At 37.4% G+C, this 19,418-nt stretch overlaps 1 protein-coding gene across 21 annotated transcripts in view; it reads left to right on the top strand.

The window, feature by feature from the left end:
• CREM (cAMP responsive element modulator) overlaps positions 1–19,418 on the top strand; it is a 66,807-nt gene that overhangs the window by 37,321 nt on the left and 10,068 nt on the right. For 9 of the 21 annotated variants that reach the window (XM_059892731.1, XM_025000784.2, XM_025000785.2 and 6 more), the window contains 3 exon segments: positions 2,267–2,364; positions 2,506–2,648; positions 10,884–11,072. In XM_059892731.1, the coding sequence (XP_059748714.1) occupies positions 2,267–2,364; positions 2,506–2,648; positions 10,884–11,072 (430 nt within the window). 21 annotated transcript variants of the gene reach the window in all.

The raw sequence follows: 19,418 nt of genomic DNA, 5'->3' as shown, positions 1-19,418 counted from the left end.
GGCCAGAATACTGGAGTGGGTAGCTGTTCCCTTCTCCAGGGGATCTTCCCACCCCAGGCTTTGAACCCAGGTCTCCCACATTGCAGGCAGATTCCTTTTTCTTTGTGAAGTGCTTGGTGCCCTGTTGGATACAGAGATTGACTCGGGCTGCAGTTTCGTTGTCAGCTCCTAATTTGCAGGCCCAGTCAGTCTCCTTTAAATAAGGTTTCTCTTTGCTCAAACTGAGATTCATTTAGCAAAGCTCTCCAAAAATGCTTAAAAGTACTTTGAGGCTTCTTTGGAGATGTCTGATAAACATTGTAATGTAAATATTCTAGTACTAACACTTTTCACCAATACTCACAGTAAAGTGTAGAAATTTAGATTTATTGTTCATTCAGTATGTGTGCCATGATATCATTGTTAATTGCTGTTGCATTTATACATCAGATTAAACCTTGTTTTTTTTAGATGTGGTTAGTGTTGCGGTTGTAATCCAGAGATGTGTTTTGTTATTTATTGTCACCAAAGTTGGTCATAAATTCTTAACATTTCTTAAGCAAAAACATTCTTTTTTGCATCAACAGATATAAATTATTAAGTATGCATTTTTAAAGCATACTTTTCTCTTTTACTAAATTTATTTCTGTTCCTTTTTAAGATCAGTTTGTCTTTATCCTTTAAATATTGAAATTATTTGAACCTATCTGATGACAAAAAGATCTGTGAAGAAAATGTAGTTGCTTATACTTAATTGGTCTTGTCCTTTTCCTGTGTATTTGAATCCAGTTTGTTGCAAAATAAGGATAAGGGTTGCACCATGATACTTGAAGTAATAAATCCATGTGCAATAAAAGTCTGTTTATTTTTGTGGCACAGATGTCTCTTCCGAGTTGTTCAAAAGTTTGAGTGATTCTCAGTAGTGTCTTTTTTTTTTTTTCCTTTCTTGTGAGGACCTTAATTCTAGGAGCTTCTGACTCTTTCTGACTCTGATTATAAAACAAGACTTTCCACTCTCCTTTTTGTGACTTTTATTAGGATGCAGATATTTCTACTTAGCTTTAACCTTGGTGGCACTGGAAGAGAGAGTATTATCTCATTTTCAATAGGCTGTTTTGGATTTTGTTAAATGGGTGACTTAATTATCTTTATAGAGGTAGGGGCCTGTGGATCTTGTCTTAGAATTCCAACCTGGTGAGTGATGAACTTCAGTTTTCACTTTCTACAGTAATAGCCTACCTTACACAAAGGGGTGGTTATGATTATACAAGAGATGTGTGAAAGCCCAATGGAAAGTGATAAATAGTTGGTGATGATGTGTGGTTGTCTGACTGCAACAATAGTTTCTCTAAAGATTCTCTTCATGCCTGAGTGTGCTTATGTATAAGGCATCCGTGACCAAAGATGCATGATCATACGTGTGGGCAAACATACATGCACATCCATGTACCTTGGGAAGTATATGTTCCTGCTTACATTGTTGGTATTTTAATATGATTTTTTGATTATACCCAGATCAAATCCCATGTCCTTATCATATTCATTGGAGGAGTTTTGTAAGCTCAGAACTAGATGATAGATGATATTAATAGGTAGTTTTGTAAACTCAGAACCTGTGATAGATGGCTGAATATATTGAGAACAGTCATGTTGTGGAGAGATTTATTATTTTAGTTTCCTTTCTTTAATACTCATGTTATTATACTATTCCTTCAAAAAATGAAATTGTATTTAAAACTGCTCTTTCTTTTAAGGAGTAATTCCTTATTTTGACAAGACCTACTGACATCAAGCCCAACCTACTTGTTGTAATATAAATCATAACTTTAACCAGGCTTGTTAACACAAGTGTTTACCTACTTAATATTCTTTCTTCTCTGGGTCTATCTAATGTGTAATTTGAAGACCCAGCCTAAGTCAGCAGTGGTGTTTGCTCCTCTGTCACTTGCTAGCTCACCCTCTGCTGGATTTGTGAGACATTTTCAGGGCTGGGGCTTAGGCCTTGTGTGTCTTACATTCAGTGTTTTCCTGAAGCCTGTCTGGCACTGTGCGTTTCTGTAGCACATGTCGTCTGTGTCATCCTTGGCAGACAGGCTGGTTTACAGCCAAGTGTCAGTGTCTGCACTTCCTGTCCTGAGCCAGGTTGTGAGCACGGCTAGCCTGGCTCAGTGAGCTCTGTTGGCAGTGCCGGCTTTGTGCTGCACGCAGAGCCCCTTCAGACACCGGGTTGTGAATGAAGGAGATACCATGGGTTTTATGATGCATCTCAGGAATTCTTGTGTTATAGGTAGCAACCATTGCAGAAACAGATGAGTCTGCAGAATCAGAAGGTGTAATTGATTCTCATAAACGTAGAGAAATCCTTTCACGAAGACCCTCTTACAGGTAAGTTAAGTTTCCTACAGTCATGAAAAGTTTTTCCAAAAAGGGAGAAATAAAGATAGCTCAGATTCTCCTGTGATAGCTTTTCTGTTTTAAATCTCACTCATGTATCTTAATTCTTTGTATTGTTGAATTATATTTTAGAAAAATACTGAATGAACTTTCCTCTGATGTGCCTGGTGTACCCAAGATTGAAGAAGAAAAATCAGAGGAAGAGGGAACACCACCTAACATCGCTGCTATGGCAGTGCCGACTAGCATATATCAGACTAGCACGGGGCAATACAGTATGTATGCGGCGATTCCATATGACGTAGTGCTAGTTTTCAGGCTCTTGTTTCCCTGAAGCAGCTTGGGTTTTGGCACTAAACTGTTCCATTTAAAAACTGCATCATAATACCTAAATTGTGTATCACAGTGTGAAAAGTACATGTTAAAGAAGTGAGAGATTTGTACTGACAGTTGTCGTATACTTTTGAAAAATAACAAAAAAAATTTGTTTACTAAATGAAGAAAACTTTGGGGTCAAAATAAAGGGAAGGTTTTTCTAATTTATATGTTTGTATTCACATCTAGTAAACACTTAAAACTTACTGTTTTTGTCTCTATGATGCATGTGAACACAATAAGATATAAATGTCTGTATTTCGTTCTTGACCTTTGTCACCAACAATTACATCTTATACTTACTAATCTAAAAGAGGTGCTTATGTTTTCTAAACTATGTTTTAAATGTAATTCTGTTTTCACTACTCTCTACTGTGTTGATTTGTGCTGCAGCTTTTTCTAGAAGAGAATGGAAAAATGACTTATTTTTTAAACTAATGCAATTGGACAGATCATTTTATTTGAAATTTTAAGCACCAAAAGCTGTAAATAAACAGATACATTCAAATTTAGTCTTGTGCATTTTAATGGGCTGTTAGTTCTGTGCTTTGTGCTCCAGTTAAAGCACTAGTCTTTCCCTAAATCAAGAACATTTGATATAAAAAATACTTTAGTAAAAAAAGAAGGAAAAGTGGGGAGGAAAAGGGAGAAAAGGGCAGGAAAAAAGTTTTTTAAAAAAAGCTAGTTAGGTACAGAAATATGTGTGATGTTAATGACTGTGTTGATCCAAGTACAGTGTTAATATTTTAGATATATTTTCTGTTTTCCCTTTAAAAAGTAATAATACCTACAAAAAAATCTCAAGTCTTAACTTAAGACCTGGCTGCTGTAATCTGTGGGAAAGCCTTACACAGTCATGAGTTTTTTTCTTTTAGTGGTGGTAGATCTGCAGTATTAAGCAAATTCTGCTTTGGTGATTCTGGTTCTTTGGGTAACTCCTACCCTGAATCTAGGCAGAACTGGGCTATAATATAATTTGTCCACATCCTGTACAGAGCGCTGATTGGACATGTCCAAAGTCAATGTCAGGAAAAGAGAACTCTCCACGGTCTGTAAGAATTAGACCTTGAGGTTTTCCCCTTCATTTCTCTTTTATCACTTCTCTGATTTATGTGCCTTTTTCTGTCTGACCCATGGGAGTAGATGGTGGGAATTTAGAACCAGTGTGACTGGGTGGGGCTTGGAGATGCTGAAACCTCCTAGCTAGTCAGCTCTGGCCTTGAGCAGTGGGCTGTTACCATCTTATCATGTCTCTTTTGTGTCTTGACAGGGAAAATGTTGGAAATTACTGCTGAAATTATGCTAAGATATCTTAAAGTTTGAAGGGTGATTAAGATGCTGGCATCTTACAAATCTCTCTGACATATCTTGACTCTGCTCAGTAATTGATCTGTTTCTAAGTGACATGGCAAGGGTGCTGTGGGTGAATTTGCCTAGATTATTAGCTGAGAATTTGGAGTTGTGAGAACATGTTGGGTTGAGAGGATGTTGAGGCTGGCGATGATATGGGGAAGGTGGTGGTACATGGTCCTGCCAGTCACTGCCTGGTATAATTTCACATCTCAGGTTTTTAGTCTTTGAAGTGTGACTAACACTTAATTTCCAAGCTCAGGGTTAATGTGAGAACAAAAGGAGACAACAGATTTTACCTGTGGGGGTAAAATCTTTTGACTCTGCATGTCAGAAGAGACATACTGCTTTTGACATGAAACAGAGAAAGGTAAGCCAGCTGTGGCAGTGTCTCACTCAGTCATTAAACTGTCCTCTCCAGCAGCATTTCTTGTGCTCTTAGCGTGCGCTCAGAGCTGGGCTTCAGTATTGCTGTCACTACCTTGTGTGTGGAGTATGTGGGTGTGGGGGAGTGGAGTCAGGGTTCTGGTTGAGAACTAGAAAATCAAATGTTTAGAAATTAGGGTATATATTTATTTGCCACATTAGAAGTCATGGACAATTTTTTTTTTCCTTAGCATAGAAGTTCAGGCATATTTATTTACTGTTTACCATATAGTTTCTCCATAAGATGTCATGGACAGTTTGTTACTTAGTTTTCTTAATTTGGACCCATACAGTATGATCCTGGCAGTTATTTTAATAAAAAGTTGTGTTTGTCCAATATGTGTTGTCTGCAGGTTAAAAACTGCCATTTTATCGGTTCTCAAAAAAGGGATATTGCCTATGTTAAAAACGAATTTCTTAGATACTTAGTGACACTTGTTTATGTTGATAATTCTTTCATTTGACAAGTGAATACTAATATTTAAGTTTTTCTTTAGAAGACCTTGCTTTAAATGTATATTTATACAAGATCCATTTTCCTCAACCATTTCTTACTAGCAGTAGCTTAACAGAAATTAATGATTAAATGTTCTTAAATATCTAGAAATAGAGTTACTGGTGTCCTTTGGTTTTTAGATTAGAGTTTATTTTACTAGAATTTCTGGAGATTTTTCTGTGTATTTATATGTACCTAGTTTTGAGATTGTTTTATAAACTTTTATTATAAAAAGAGTTTAATTCTTTCTTCAACTTTTATCCATGGATAAAAAAACTTCAAAAATTATTATATATAAATTATAATTATTATTTATTATACTAATTATTTATTTTAATTTGATACAGTGAGTTCGTTGGTGTTAAAAACAAAGGAAGTGTAAAAGTTGAGGAAATAAAATAAAAAATAAAAAAATGAAGTGTGCTTAAGTTTTCTCATATACAAGCAGTTGCATTTTTAGTAGTTGAAAGTGAGATATTTATAGAAGTTGGCCTTATTATTTCACCTTATTTTTTAAATGACAAAAGCAAGAAGTGAAAGGTAGAATAGGCTATTTCCAGGAGTAGGGAAAATAACTTAAAATAGGCAGGGATTCATTATTGCAACAGCAAGAAAGTGAGCTACACTTTCGAAACTTTACTGGAAGTACTGATGTTAGTCACAGGTTTGCTGTATGCCAATTAAGTCATTCTGGTCAAAGAAACTGTGATTTGTCTCAAGAGCCTATTTCTGAACAATGGTGGTTCAGACTGTCTTAGAATTAGCAAAGAATGTTACTTGCTGCGTGACATGCATTGAGTGGGAATGAATTCATGAACAGAAGTTGTGGTTATTCTATTTGTGCTGTTGCAGGTAAAGAAATTTAAATGTTTGAAGTTTCTTCATTAAATTTTCTCTAAAGACAATTTTTTTTTTTAATCCATTGTCGAGCTAACCCTACTTCTTCCCTTACCAGTTAAGGGCTATCATCCAAGACTTCAGATTATTTTTTCCTAAATATCTCTGTCTCTTTTCTTGCTCCTACTTTGTTTTCCTAGGAATCTTGTTAGAGTGAGTCTCTATTAACTCATCTGTATGCTAACGGTAAGTAAGTCCATCCTGAATCCACCATTATGAAGAAAGGTTTCTGTGACCTTTGTGGCCTGCTTGAAGAATTCAGAATTCTCAGGAAGCTCGAATGAATAAACACCCATTCCATTTCTTCATAGAGGAATTGGCATGATCGGCTTGTGCATTCCAAAGTAAATGCAGTTGCATTTATTACTGTTAGGAATGACTTTGCTTCTGTGCTCCCAAGGTACGTTGCAAAGCAGACTTTGGATGGTATCTGCTTAGTGTAAATCTGGTTCTTTAACTTTGGTGTTGCTGTTCTTGTAGCACCCAGCTGTTTTAGTCTTTCAGGTACTCACAGTTTCTGTGTTGTGCTCACTTTTTGAATTTCATTCTGAGAATTCACTGGAATAAGGCCTGTTCTTTCTTTTTTTTTGGCTATTCCTTTTTAAAGTTCATTCAATGAGGTTTTATTTATGAATCCTTTCAATGCAGTTGGAATAAAGATGGTTTTAAATTGTAAATTGTAAGTAATTAAACATTTACATGTTTATGTGTTTGAATTAGCTCATATATAGTAGTAGTGGTAGTGTTAGTTGCTTGGTTGTGTCCGACTCTTTGCGACCCCATGGACTGGCTCGCCAGACTCCTCTGTCCATGGGATTCTCCAGGCAAGAATACTGGAGTGGGTTGCCATTCCCTTCTCCAGAGGATCTTTCCGACCCAGGGATCAAACCTGGGTCTTCTTCATTGCAGGCAGATTCTTTACCGTCTGAGCTATAAGGAAGATCCTGTAGTTTGAATTAGCTCATATATACAGATTTAGATTTAAAAAGATGTATCATGTGAAAAGAGGTCAGATGAAATCTTAAATTTTGCTTCTTCCTCATTTGGTCATGAATTTTTTTTTCAGTTTCCATCCTTATTTTTCTCTTCCTCCTTTATTGATTATATACGCCTTTAAAATTTTATTTTTTAATTAAATTTTTTTTACCAAAGTTCTTGAATTTTCATCCTATAAGTAGTGTTTTCCTTGCTTCAGTGATACTACTTCCTCTAAGAAAAGAAGTGTGCCATGGCAGTGAATAGTAGAAGTAGCAGATTTTTTTAAACAGTTTTTTATACCAAGAATTTTTAAAGAATTCATTGCCTAGACTAGTTGGTATGGTATCATCCTGGTTACCATGGGATATGGTAAGTTGGAGTTAGGGAGACCATACTTGTTAATTCTGATTTGAAACTAAATATCATGGCTATGTCAGAATGTATATGAAGACATCAGTGTAACCACTAAAACTGACTTAGTGGAAAAACACTTCTTAACTAATGAATTAAACTCTCTGTAGACAAACTTTTTTTTTTTAATGTAAGGTCAGTGTGTTCAACATTCAGTCTGTGGGTGTAGAGTAGAGTGACCTACTTAATTATGGGGTGAAGTTCACCTGAGACTTTAGGGGACAGAAAGTTAGGCGTATCCCAGAGCAACTGGAACACCAGAGCTTAACCTCTGCCGCCACGACTATAAGTGGGTAGTATACATCAGGCTTGAGTCAGCTCAGAAAGGACAGTGACGCAGAATTTAACTGATCATGGAATCTAACCATTCGGTTTTCCTTCAGTTGAGATTATTTCATCAAATCGTAATGTTATTAAGGCTTACTTAGAAGAGGAAAATAAGTGTACATGTGTTAAGTGGCCTAAAATAACACACTACTTTACCTCTGCTTGCATCCTAACCACTATACACAGGCCCGTGTAGGCTCTCCATTACGAACAATAAAGTGGCCATAAGTATAAGTTTTTATGCCACAGTTGCATGCCCACCAGGCTGCTCTGTTCATGGAATTCTCCAGGCAAGAATACTTAATGGGTAGCCATTCCCTTCTCCAGGGGATCTTCCTGACCCAGGGATCAAACCTAAGTCTCCTGCATTGCAAGTGGATTCTTTACTGTCTGAGCCACCAGGGCAGCCCTTTCAGTCCAAAAGAGCATCAGTAAAACCTAGGTCCCCAAGGACCTAGGAATCAGTAGGAAATACAAAGCTATTTTATTTTCATTGGTTCCTAATGGCCTTGATATGGGCCAGTGATTTTATTTTAAAATGATTTGCCAGACCTGATGTCTGAGATTGGTTTTAAAATACTCCAGACCTCCCCACCCCCCCACAAAAAAAAGTTTGGAATAAGCGGGTAGGGCAAATAACTGACACAAAATTCTTTTACCTTTTATGTTCACTAAAAAATTTCCATAAGTTTATAAAGTTAATAATTAGCTAAGATATGACTAAACTCACTCAGTTAATTTCATTTTTGTTTTTCCTACTACTTAATTTATATTGATGTGTTTATTGAAAACATCTTATGCTATCCTTGAAAATTTCTGTAACCTAAAAAGTATCCTCCTCACATCTTTTGAATATAAACACACATGCTCACAAAGCCTATTTCTGGTATCCTGAAGCACTGAGAAATCTTTCAGCATTGGGGATATTGTCAGTTGAGAGATAATATTTTTAAATGGGAAAGCCCTCTGTCATTTGCTTATGCCAAACTCAAGAGTGCCTTTGATATAAAAAAATAAAAGGCTAAAGGACAAGACTCATCAGTAGAAACATTTTCTCTCTAGAGCCAGCTTCTGTGTGCCTCCTTGTCTTTTTGTTTTTCATGTCTAATTATATGATGATCAGAAAAATAAAATGATAAGAACAGATTCAGTTTTTCACAGCGTGAAAGCAAAGAAATTTGGTTAGATCTATTGGGAAAACATTGAAAACTAAAAGAGTAAAAAAAAGGAAGTATAAAGAAGAAAGAAAGGATCTTTATCTACCTATTTCATGGTTCTTATCCTTGGAAGTAACAACTCAGATCTGTTACTAGTTGAAAAGCTTGATAATATTGTCAATATGGAAAATTAAGTTCTATAATTACAATTTGAAACCATACTTTAACTCTTCGACACTCACATGTGGCTTAAGTTTTTAATCTGTCCTGTCTTGAGGAAATGATAGCCATTCACTCATCAATCATATTTATTGAGTGCGTGCTGTGTGCTAGGCTCTGTGCTTCTTAACATGGTGGGTACACTGCCCATGCCTGTTCTTTATAAAGCACTGTTTCTTTGACATCCAACTATCAACTGAAAATATGCACTCAAATATATAACAACATATGACATTCATTCATGTCCAGCCATGAAGATCCAAGGAGGCGATATCTCTTCTTTTTTAGATTTCTCTCAAACCCTTTTATTATTAAGAGTGAGTCCTGAGACCCTTGAAATCTTTGGACAGTCATGGTGAAATGTTGTTTTGAAAATGTGTACAAAATATAATGCTGTAGATGAACGAGACAAATAAAGTGAGATTGCTTCAGAGTTTCTCAACTATTGACATTTTGGTAACTGATTCTTCAGTTTCTATCAATCTTGTGGTAGCCTGCCAGTGAGCTAAAACCAGATAGTGCCTCTGTGTTGAAATCTTTTTTAAAAATGTTAACTCATCTTTCTATGTTGGCCCTAGAACTTTAGGTCAAAGAACTGAAGATGTGGTGGTGGTGGTGGTGGTTATTGTTTCTAATAGTTCTGACAGGTTTATCCGATCAGATTGTCACCTTTGCTTAGATGCCATAACAGAGTTAGAAAATGACTCTGAAATATTCAGAATCTACCTTAGACACTACCACAGCATTCCTGAAGGGCACTTACATTAAATTATAAGGGTCATGTTACTCTGATTATGTGTTAACTTCTATCTTCATTGTAAAGTCTAGTTAGCTGGTTTATATGTGATTTTTTTTTTTTTTAAAGACTAGCCCTTGTTCCACTTAACCTCTAGTGTCTAAACTAAAACACGGAGTCATCTTTATATTAAAGTATATAGAGCTCTCAGATATTTTCAATAGTACTTCTTTGTCTATTAGAGTAAAATTTTAAAACATAACATTTGATCAGTTATTCTTTTGAAACTTTCTGTTAATATGTCAGCTTTTAAACATGGTTGGTAAGCCTCTATATTTAAGGGAAGTCTACCTCATATCTTTTGCCATAGCTACAGTTATTTAAGATATTTTGTAGAGGTAAATACTGTAGCACAAATTCTTTCCATACAGTTACCTTTTAAGGTTCTTTCCGACTTAGCATTTTATATCTCAGGATTCTCCTGACATAATCAAAATGGTAAAAAGTTACAGTTTTATAGACTTGCACTTTAAAACCTCATGTCTAAATGTATATACACACACATATGTTTTATTAAATATATAATTACACATATATTTTAATAAATACATATAGGCTTTAAAGCTATATATTAAATATATATTCCATTAAAAGGTACTTTTGATGATAAATTAGACAAGTAGTTAGCTGAAGGTACAACTTTATTGTAATTATGATGCTTGATGGAATTTAACTGACCATTTCTTAAATCTTAGAAGAATGTTGTTTATAACTAATAATATATGAGAAAGAAAGGAGAAAGTCAAAACCTGGACTTTATCCCTGCCAGCATCTCCATTCTTCCTCTTAAATACTATATATATATATATATATGGGTGCCAGGGAGGAGGAAGAACTCCTTGAGTTCTGTGTATTTCAGGCAATTCTGAATATAAGACATTTTCAAGTGTTTTGAGCTTTTCCAGTGTGTAGTCCTATGAAGGAGGGTCCCTTGATCAATCTAGCATAGAGAATTAAGGGTAATTTAAGAATGAGAAGCTTTGGTCATATATAGGTCCAGAGTATATATTCTTCCAATATGGAGTTGTTAAGAACAAATCTTGAAATTCTCTAATACTTCTTTTCTTTTTCTGTTAAGTTGCTATAGCCCAAGGTGGAACAATCCAGATTTCTAACCCAGGATCTGATGGTGTTCAGGGACTGCAGGCATTAACAATGACAAATTCAGGAGCTCCTCCACCAGGTGCTACAATTGTGCAGTACGCAGCACAGTCAGCAGATGGCACACAGCAGTTCTTTGTCCCAGGCAGCCAGGTGGTGGTTCAAGGTATATGTCATTCATCTAATACATTTAGAATACCTGTGGGTTACTAGAGCACGCCATTTGGTGGTGATTTCATAGTTCTCTGAAACATACAGGATGTAGATTTGGGGAGGGAGTGGGGGTAGAGAGGACTTAAAAAGGCTTGGAGAAGTATTTTAGCATACTAAACCAAAAGTTAAATAAACTATACAGTTTTCAATTTTTAGCAGATTTTATTGGCTCTAAAGTTAAATTCAGAGTAACAGTGGAAAAAAAGAAGTTGGAAACATGAAGTTTTTAAGTAAATATTCTTCCTCTGGGTATTAGAAATGTACCGAATATGTTTTTAGTACCTAGTCTTAGGAAGACTTAAGTATTCAGTCCACAATGCACTGAATTTGGGTTTTTCCCCGGTTGTTACACTCAAGCCTACTTTCTAGACATCTTATTTCAAAAACAAATGCTGATTTTGTGCTTTCTTTCGAGCATTTTTAGTACATTTGAATTCTGAGGTACCTATTCTCTCTCTCGTTAAAGCTAAGAGGAGTGAAATGAAGCACTCTTCATTAAGGGTATTCTTAATGCACTCTTCATTCACTTAAGGGTATGTGATATATACCCTTAAGTTTTTAGGGTAACCTAAGATTTCAATGAAAATTGAGTATACAGTATTTTTTATTTCATTCAGTTGTGCTCAAATAACTATAATGTGTTCAATGCAACTTTCAAAAAACTCCCCTTGGTCTATTTGCACTAATTTTAAGGGTGGGGAGTAACATCAGTTCTTTTAGTTTGAAAGTTTTGCAAGTATAGAAAACAGAAGATTACAATCGATGAGTCTTTTGATAATTTAGATTTACTCTGAAGTATTTGGGGCACTGTATGGAGTATAATAAAAGTGTATGAAAAGCTAAACTGGTGATATTTATGGAGTTAAAAAAATCAGTAGTATTTACCCAGTGCTTTAATGTTTTCTTTTAAATATAAAATTAAAGCACCCATTCTATTTATCTGATACTCATAAATCCTTTATACCTAAATGAAAAATCATAAAGAATGCTCTCATTTCTTTTCCTTTTATCTTTTTTTAATATGGAAAATCTACTGAAAACTTGCTACTTTAAGAAGGAGAGTTTTTTTAAAATGTTTTGTGTTGTGCATCAATAATACACACATAAGTCTTATATTTAGGGGGGGGGTGTGTTAACAAGTCTTTTTCTTCAATAAGTCACAAAGGATATTTTTCTGCATTGATTCTGTCAGCTTTATGGTACCTTTCACATTACGTTGTTAATCTACCTGTGATCCACCTCTGTGTGTAGCGTTGGGTGAAAACCTGTTTTTATTTTTTTCTCTCCGCATACGCAGCCAGTTACGCGCCGTCTTAACTGTGCAGCAAGTAGGCCTTGTGCAGTCGTGAAATGTCTCAGCACTCTCGCTGCTGCATGCCAGCACTACACTGCTTTTGTTGTCACAGAACAAGCACCCCTTTTTTGTCTTTTTAACTTTCTGTTTGTAGTGCTATTTTTGCTTTTGTGAACTATAGTTCTCTCATATGCATTGGGAATAAGGTTGAATTTCTAAATATTAATAGTATAATACATTAAGAAAACCAATGATGAGATTACACTTAATTTATCAATTGACTTAGGGAGAACTGAAGTCTTTTTTTTTATTGAGGTATACCTGACACATAACATTTTTGTTAATTTCAGGTATACAAGATAATGATCCTACATTTGTACAGTCACAGCTAGTGATCGCTATGTTAAGGCTATTTATTATAACATACTTAACCGTGTATAGTTACAGACTTTTGTGTGTGTGTGTGCTGAGGACCTTTAAGACTTACTCTTAGTACCTTCCAAACATACAACACAATGTTAGTAACTCTAGTCACCAATTTGTACTTTACATTCCTGGGACTTATTTTATAACTAGAATTTGTACCTTTTGACATCCCCTTCACCCTTTTTTGCTCTCCCCCATGCCCCACCTTTGGCATCCACCAGTCTGCTCTCTTTGTCTTTGAGTCTGAGTTTTGTTTGTTTAAATTTCACATATAAGTGGTATCATCCAGCATTTGTCTTTCTCTGTCTGACTGATTTTACTTAGCATAATGCTCTTCTCAGGGTCCATCTGTGCTATCACAAATGGCAGAATTTCCTTCTTTTTTACAGTTGACTGAAAAAAAAAATATATATATATACACATATACCACATCTTATTTAATTATTTATCTGTCGATAGACACTTAGATTGTTTCCATGTTTTGGCTATTGTAATTATTGCTGCAGTGAACATGAGGGTGTAGATATCTTTTTGAGATAGTATTTTTATTTTCTTCAGATAAATACCCAGAAGTAGGATTGCTGGATCATAGGGTAGTTTGATTCTTCATTTTTTGAGGACCCTCCATAGTGTTCTCCATAGTGGCTGCACCAATTTATATTCCCACCAAACAGAGCATAACTTATTCAGATCTTAACTTCTTGTAACAGTTTAAAATTTTCTCCATGGGGGCGGGGTCCTCTCATACTCTGAACAGTGTTCAATTCTTAAAATACTTGGTGGGGTTGGGTTTTTGTTTTTGTTATTAAGAGTGGTAGCTCTTTGTTACATTTTCTGGTTGCTGGTATAGAGAAATAATTGTGTTTTTTTTTTTTAAGTTTATCTTTTATCTATGAACCTTGCTAAAACTCTAATTACTTCTACTGCTAATAATATTCTGACTCTTGGTGAATCTCCCTGTGATCCTACATGAATGTTTATATCAAACACAAATAAGATAAAAATAAATTTTCCTCTTGTTCTTTCTCCTTGCCTTTACTTTTATCTTCTCCTTCTTCATCTGAAAAATAATGGTGGCCAGGGGTTCTACTTCTTCCTTAAACATAGCAGGGTCTGTGGGCGTTCTTGTCTTACTCTCTGTCCACCTTCCACCCTGTCAGCCCCTTGAAAGGTCACAGCAGTTTCCCTGTGAGTCTCTGTCCTCATCTTTTTTTTTTTTCCCACAGTATGCCACATAATGCTTTTGAATGCAAAGTGTTCCTATACAACAGAAGTTTATAAATGACTACTTCTTAAACAGCTTTCTAGATCCCAGGGGTCTGGCAGTGTTTCATACTTTTATTTCTAAACCGTTTAGATGAAAATTTAATAATAATACAAAGGCATTCTGGATCATCTGAATAAGCTACACCTATGGTCCTGTAATTATGCTGATTACCTGTACTTTTTTACTTTGCTTGAGTTAGATAGGAATAGTACTAGTTTTATTGTCTTTGGCGTCATCTCGATGACCCCCTCCCTCTGCAGTATTTAGCACTGCTGACCTCTGCTTCTTTCACTTCCTGGGTAGCCCTGCCCCTCTTCCGGTCCCCTCCGCCCAGCTCCCAGGTGCTGGTGGTTGTGGTGGTGCTCAGGCTGCATCCTGGGCCCTCTTCCGCCTGGCTTGAGTGCTCTCTCCGGATTACCTCATCCCTGCTCCTGGCTCACATCTCTTGGTGCCTAAAGTCCAAAACCCCACATTAATTTTTCCCACCCCACCTCCCCTTGTTACCCTATTTCATTCAGTAACTGTCCATCCTGTTACTTCATGCGGAATCCTGGGTGTCACCTGTCACTCTCTCGCCCCGTCTTCATCCCTCCTCCTTGCTAAAGAGCCCATCTCTTCATTCCTCCCCACATCCACTGACACAGTCCTCTTTCCGGACCTTGGCGATCCCTGGCCACTGCCCAGTGGCTGCCCTGAAGCTGGCGGCTATGGAGCAGCACCCTGATTTTCTTCCTCATGCCAGAAGCAGCAGCTCCCTTGTTGACCTGGTGTTTTGGATTGCTCCTGAAAGTTTAGCTAGGCTCCCTTTACTCATCCTTCCCAGTGATTTTGGGAGCTACTAATGTTTCTTAGGAACAAAAGTCTGTGTCTCCAGCATTTCCTCTTTCCCATTCTGCTCTCCCTTCTGCAGTTCAGAGTAGTGTTTGTAAAATTTTCAAGTGTGTAAGCACGTCAACCTCTTCTGCTCAAAACCCTTGTGTTACAAGTAACCCTGTTACTTGTTAGAGTCAGAGTCCCTGACAAAGCCCAAGCCTCTGCTTGATCCAGGCTTTCCTTCCTCACTGGACTTCTCCCTACACTTGTCCCTCTTCTGTGCAGAGTTCCTTTCCTTTCCTGTCCTGTGCCATGTGCCCTCTCCCCGCTAGGGGCCTCACCTCAAGCCGTTCACCCTGACAGGAGCACTTCCCCCATCACTTCATGCTGAGAAACACTTTCCTAGGCAGCCTTCCTCAACCTTCTACATTTGGCTGCTGGGACCCCTGACGTGTAATGTTCGATAACCATTTATTGAACGAAAGTGAAATAGTCTCTCTCTGTAAAAATGTTACTAACTAGTTCCATGTGCTGATTAACCAAGTTTATCTAGTCCAGGGGATTTATTAAAACTGTACCAATAGCAGTAGTCAGCCAAGTAACCAACCCCTCTTCTTCCTTTCCTTCCTCTACTCTTTTTAAAAAATATATTTCTATTTATTTACTTGGCTCCTCTGAGTCTTAGCTGCGGCATGCAGGATCTAGTTCCCTGACCAGGGATCAAACCTAAGCCCCCTGTATTGGGAGTCTTAGCCACTGGACCACCAGGGATGTACCCCCCACACACACTTTTTTTTTACACAGATAGGTTTGAGCAACCAAGTGCCAATTTAAAGATATGTTGAGATTAAAATCAATGTGAACTTTCTCAAATTTGAAATAAAAGTTGATCAACAGTCCTGAACCCAAGCCCTCAGTCATGGCTGGGATGGAAAAGAGTCCCTCATGGACTCTCCATTGGTCTCCAGACTTTCTTACTTCGTCAGGATGTCTTTAGTTTATGTGCTTCGGAAAATTACTAGAACCATGGATCCTTCATCATGTTTTGCCTCCCAAGTGTCTGAATGTGAAGTCTCTGCCTTACTAGAAGTACTTCATTGAATAAAGCAAGAAGGAGGTAGTGGAATGAATACCCTTTCACTGAGGTAACATTGAATTGAATCCTAGTCCTACAGGGAATGGACTTTGTAAGCCCACTGATAAGGGTAGAAGATCAGTGACAGATCACTTATTTTTGTGCAGGAGAGATGTAGATGATTTTCTTCCCCAGGGCTGTAGTCTGTTTTTCTGTTGAACATGTGCCAGTCTTTTGTCTAACTTTGTAATTGTTAAATTTCCAGCAATGATCCAGCTCTTCATATGCTGAACCTTTACTAAGTGATCCAAATAAAACTGGATGTATTTTTTTAAATGTATGAATAGTAATTGTGATTTATTTATGAGCTTTATAAGCCACAAAATTCTTTTCAAGGGATTTTAATTGAGCAAAATAGCATATTAGATTGAGCCACATGAAATTGCTATTTTATGGGCCAAAAAGGTTAATTATCAGCTAATTCATATGATTCAATCTAATTTTTCTGGAGGAATTTATATAATACTTTTGGCAGAGTGAATTTTTAAAATTTCAGTATGCATTTCCTTCAAGTGAAATTAGCAAATTCTCTGTCATCCTAGGAACAGCTGGATTTTATGGTATTGTAGCAAATAAAAATTTATTAAGTCAACTAAGGTGGCTGGGTATTCCTTACCTGGTGAGTTTAGAAGCGTCAACGAAATACACTTCTGTGTATTTCACAGCATTTTTCTGGGCTGATTGTCAATTTTTTTTTTAATCTGTTAAGTGCTTTTTATCTATGAGTTAAGAAAAATATTTAAGGTTTATGCCTACTTTGCTTACTTAGAAACATTGGACATAACAATAATTAAAAGTAGCCCCATAAAAAACAACCAGGTAACTTTTAATGCTAATAAAATGGTTGTTTTTTTTTTTTTTTTGCCAGAGCCCAACTCGATTTTTATGTAAAATGAGGAACTAGAACACTGAGATGATTTATTACAGGAAGGGTTTTAATAGGGTTTGGTTTCAGTGAGCTCGTGTGTGACAAAGCAAATTGATGGCAGTGATAGGCTAGTGATGTCATTGTGATGTCAGTACTCCTACTCACACCGCACGAGCTTGCTGGTTTGGAACACTTTATGTGGACCCGCGGTAGGGGAAGCCAGGCGGTGCTGTATGCAGAAGCCCATCATGGCTGTAACTGGGGATGAAACAGGTAAGAATTTTAAAGAGGGGTTTACATTCCGCAGAATTGTTTTTAAAGTTTAGAAAAATTATTTAGGGACCTCTTAAGTGTTTCCCAAAGTATCAACTTTCTAGTAGCTGAGAAGTAAGATGTTTCTTCTAATCTGTAACCGTATCTGCTCGGCACCCTGTGAAGGCATCCGAGTGTAGTTGCTTCTTTCCTCAGTACTGAGCTGCTTCCTTAGCCAAAGCGGTAATCCGCCGCCCCCCAGCCCCCACCCCACGCCCCTCTCTCTCTCTCCATTTGCTCTACTAAAATAAGCTGTTGATTCATCTGCAACCTGTTGCAGATCCAATGCAGCTGCGAGTGAAACACACATTCTGTTCAAGTTGTTAAAAAAAAAAAAGTCAAAGTCAGCTTCCGATTTTTTTCACGCTGTGTTCAAATGTAGCTGCAAAACAGAATAAGGAACCCAGTGCGTCAAGGGTGTTGGTGAGCCTGCCGTTCCTTCCGTCCTGTGGAAAACGGTCTGCTGCTCAGCTCACCGGGTTCAGAGGGCCTACGTCATTACATTTCCTGGAATCGGTGCAGCGGGGAGTGGAAAGTTAAACTGCAGGCGAGCTGCACGCTGACGTCAGTCCGAGTCACGCCGTAATTGACTCAGTTCTTTCCGCTCGGCCGCGCGCAGGTGGGGGCGGCCACCCTCCCCGACGGCGCCCTTAGCTCCCAGCAGGTCCCGTGAGCCTTGCCATCACGTTGCGCCGCAGGTAAGTGTGTGCCCGGCGGGGCCAAGCAGCCTGCGCAGGTGCCTGGGGACCGAGCGCCCGCTCGTGCTTGGCCCGGGGAGTGCAAGTCTTTGATTGGCCGCCCCCCACCTACCCCACCCCCGCCTTCACTTCTTCCCGGGGTTGATGCTCTCAGTTACAGGTAATGCTTGTGATTCAGTGACTTGCAGTTGAGTGCCAGACCCATACTAAACTTGCAGCCGAAATTCTTAAGACAGGGTTACTGTAAACACCAAGCTTCTCTGTCCATGGGATTCTCCAGGCAAGAATACTGGAGTGGGTTGCTGTTCCTTTCTCCAGGGGATCATCCCCACCCGGTTTGACCATGATGCACATTTGACATCATGCTGCAGTAGACTTTGTGTGTGTGTGTGTTTATATAAAACAAGTACCTTTATATAAAACAGTTTCAAAAATAGTGCTTACGCTCTGTGATATACTTGTGTATTCTTTTTTTTAATGCCATTCTTGACCCATGAAACTAATGAATTACTTATGGTCTACAACTTATAGTTTGAAAAGCTTATCTAGACCAGAATCAGGCTCCAGAATAATGATTGGCCTGGAAAAGGTTTTAGGAGGATCATGGAATTGAATGTGAGAGTGAATATCCATGGTTTATAGAATTATATGATTGATTCTGTTGGTTATACTTTAAATTTTTATCAGAAATAGTTTTTGTCATGGTATTCAGCCTGGATTTCTGAATTGTTAAAAAGTTACAACTTATTCAAATTTGGAAAATAGTATCTTAATTAATATTTGATGCATGAGAATAAGGATATATTTCACCTTTGTGAAAAGGGGCTGCTGGAAAAGGTTTTTGTTTGGAGATTTTCACATGAAAAAATGTTTTGGATCAGGCTGTAACTGCATGGAAAGTATATAGAAATTGCCATTGTGTTATTTTCCCACTATTTTTGAAAAAACATTTTAATGAAATACAATTTTGGATGCTTGTTTCACTTTGCCCAGTTTTATATGCCTATATGAATATGTTGCCTAATAAAATAATTATGATGATACTTTGCATTTATGTAAACTTAAAAACAATCTGTAAGTTACTGTTACAAATAAATACAAATGTGGCGAGTGCTATAAGAAAGCTGGCAGAGCATGAGAGACCACAAGAAGCAGCTAACAGGGTTAAGGGATCGGGAAAGTCCCCACTGAGGAAACCATGTTTAGATAGGTGAGAGGAGAAGCACTTTCCATGCTTTGTCATTGAGGTACTGACTGCGGATGATGTTACCCTTATTTGCATCTAACTGAACAGGGATGAGAGTGGGTGAAGCCCTTCTAGCTCACAGAGTTAGCAAGCGATGAACTCTTTTGGATTTTCAGACTCCTTGTTGGGTCCTGTTCACACCATATCATGTTGTTTTTTTCTAGAATATTTATTCTTACTCTCCTAGGATGATAGAGTATATATTTGCTATTGTATAGAACTTTAAATTTTAATATTCAT

This window comes from Bos taurus, chromosome 13 (assembly GCF_002263795.3).
Source record: "Bos taurus isolate L1 Dominette 01449 registration number 42190680 breed Hereford chromosome 13, ARS-UCD2.0, whole genome shotgun sequence".
NCBI classification, from domain to species: Eukaryota; Metazoa; Chordata; class Mammalia; order Artiodactyla; family Bovidae; genus Bos; species Bos taurus.
The sequence above is the reverse complement of the archived record's forward strand: the minus strand, read 5'-3'. Positions and strand labels throughout refer to the sequence as shown.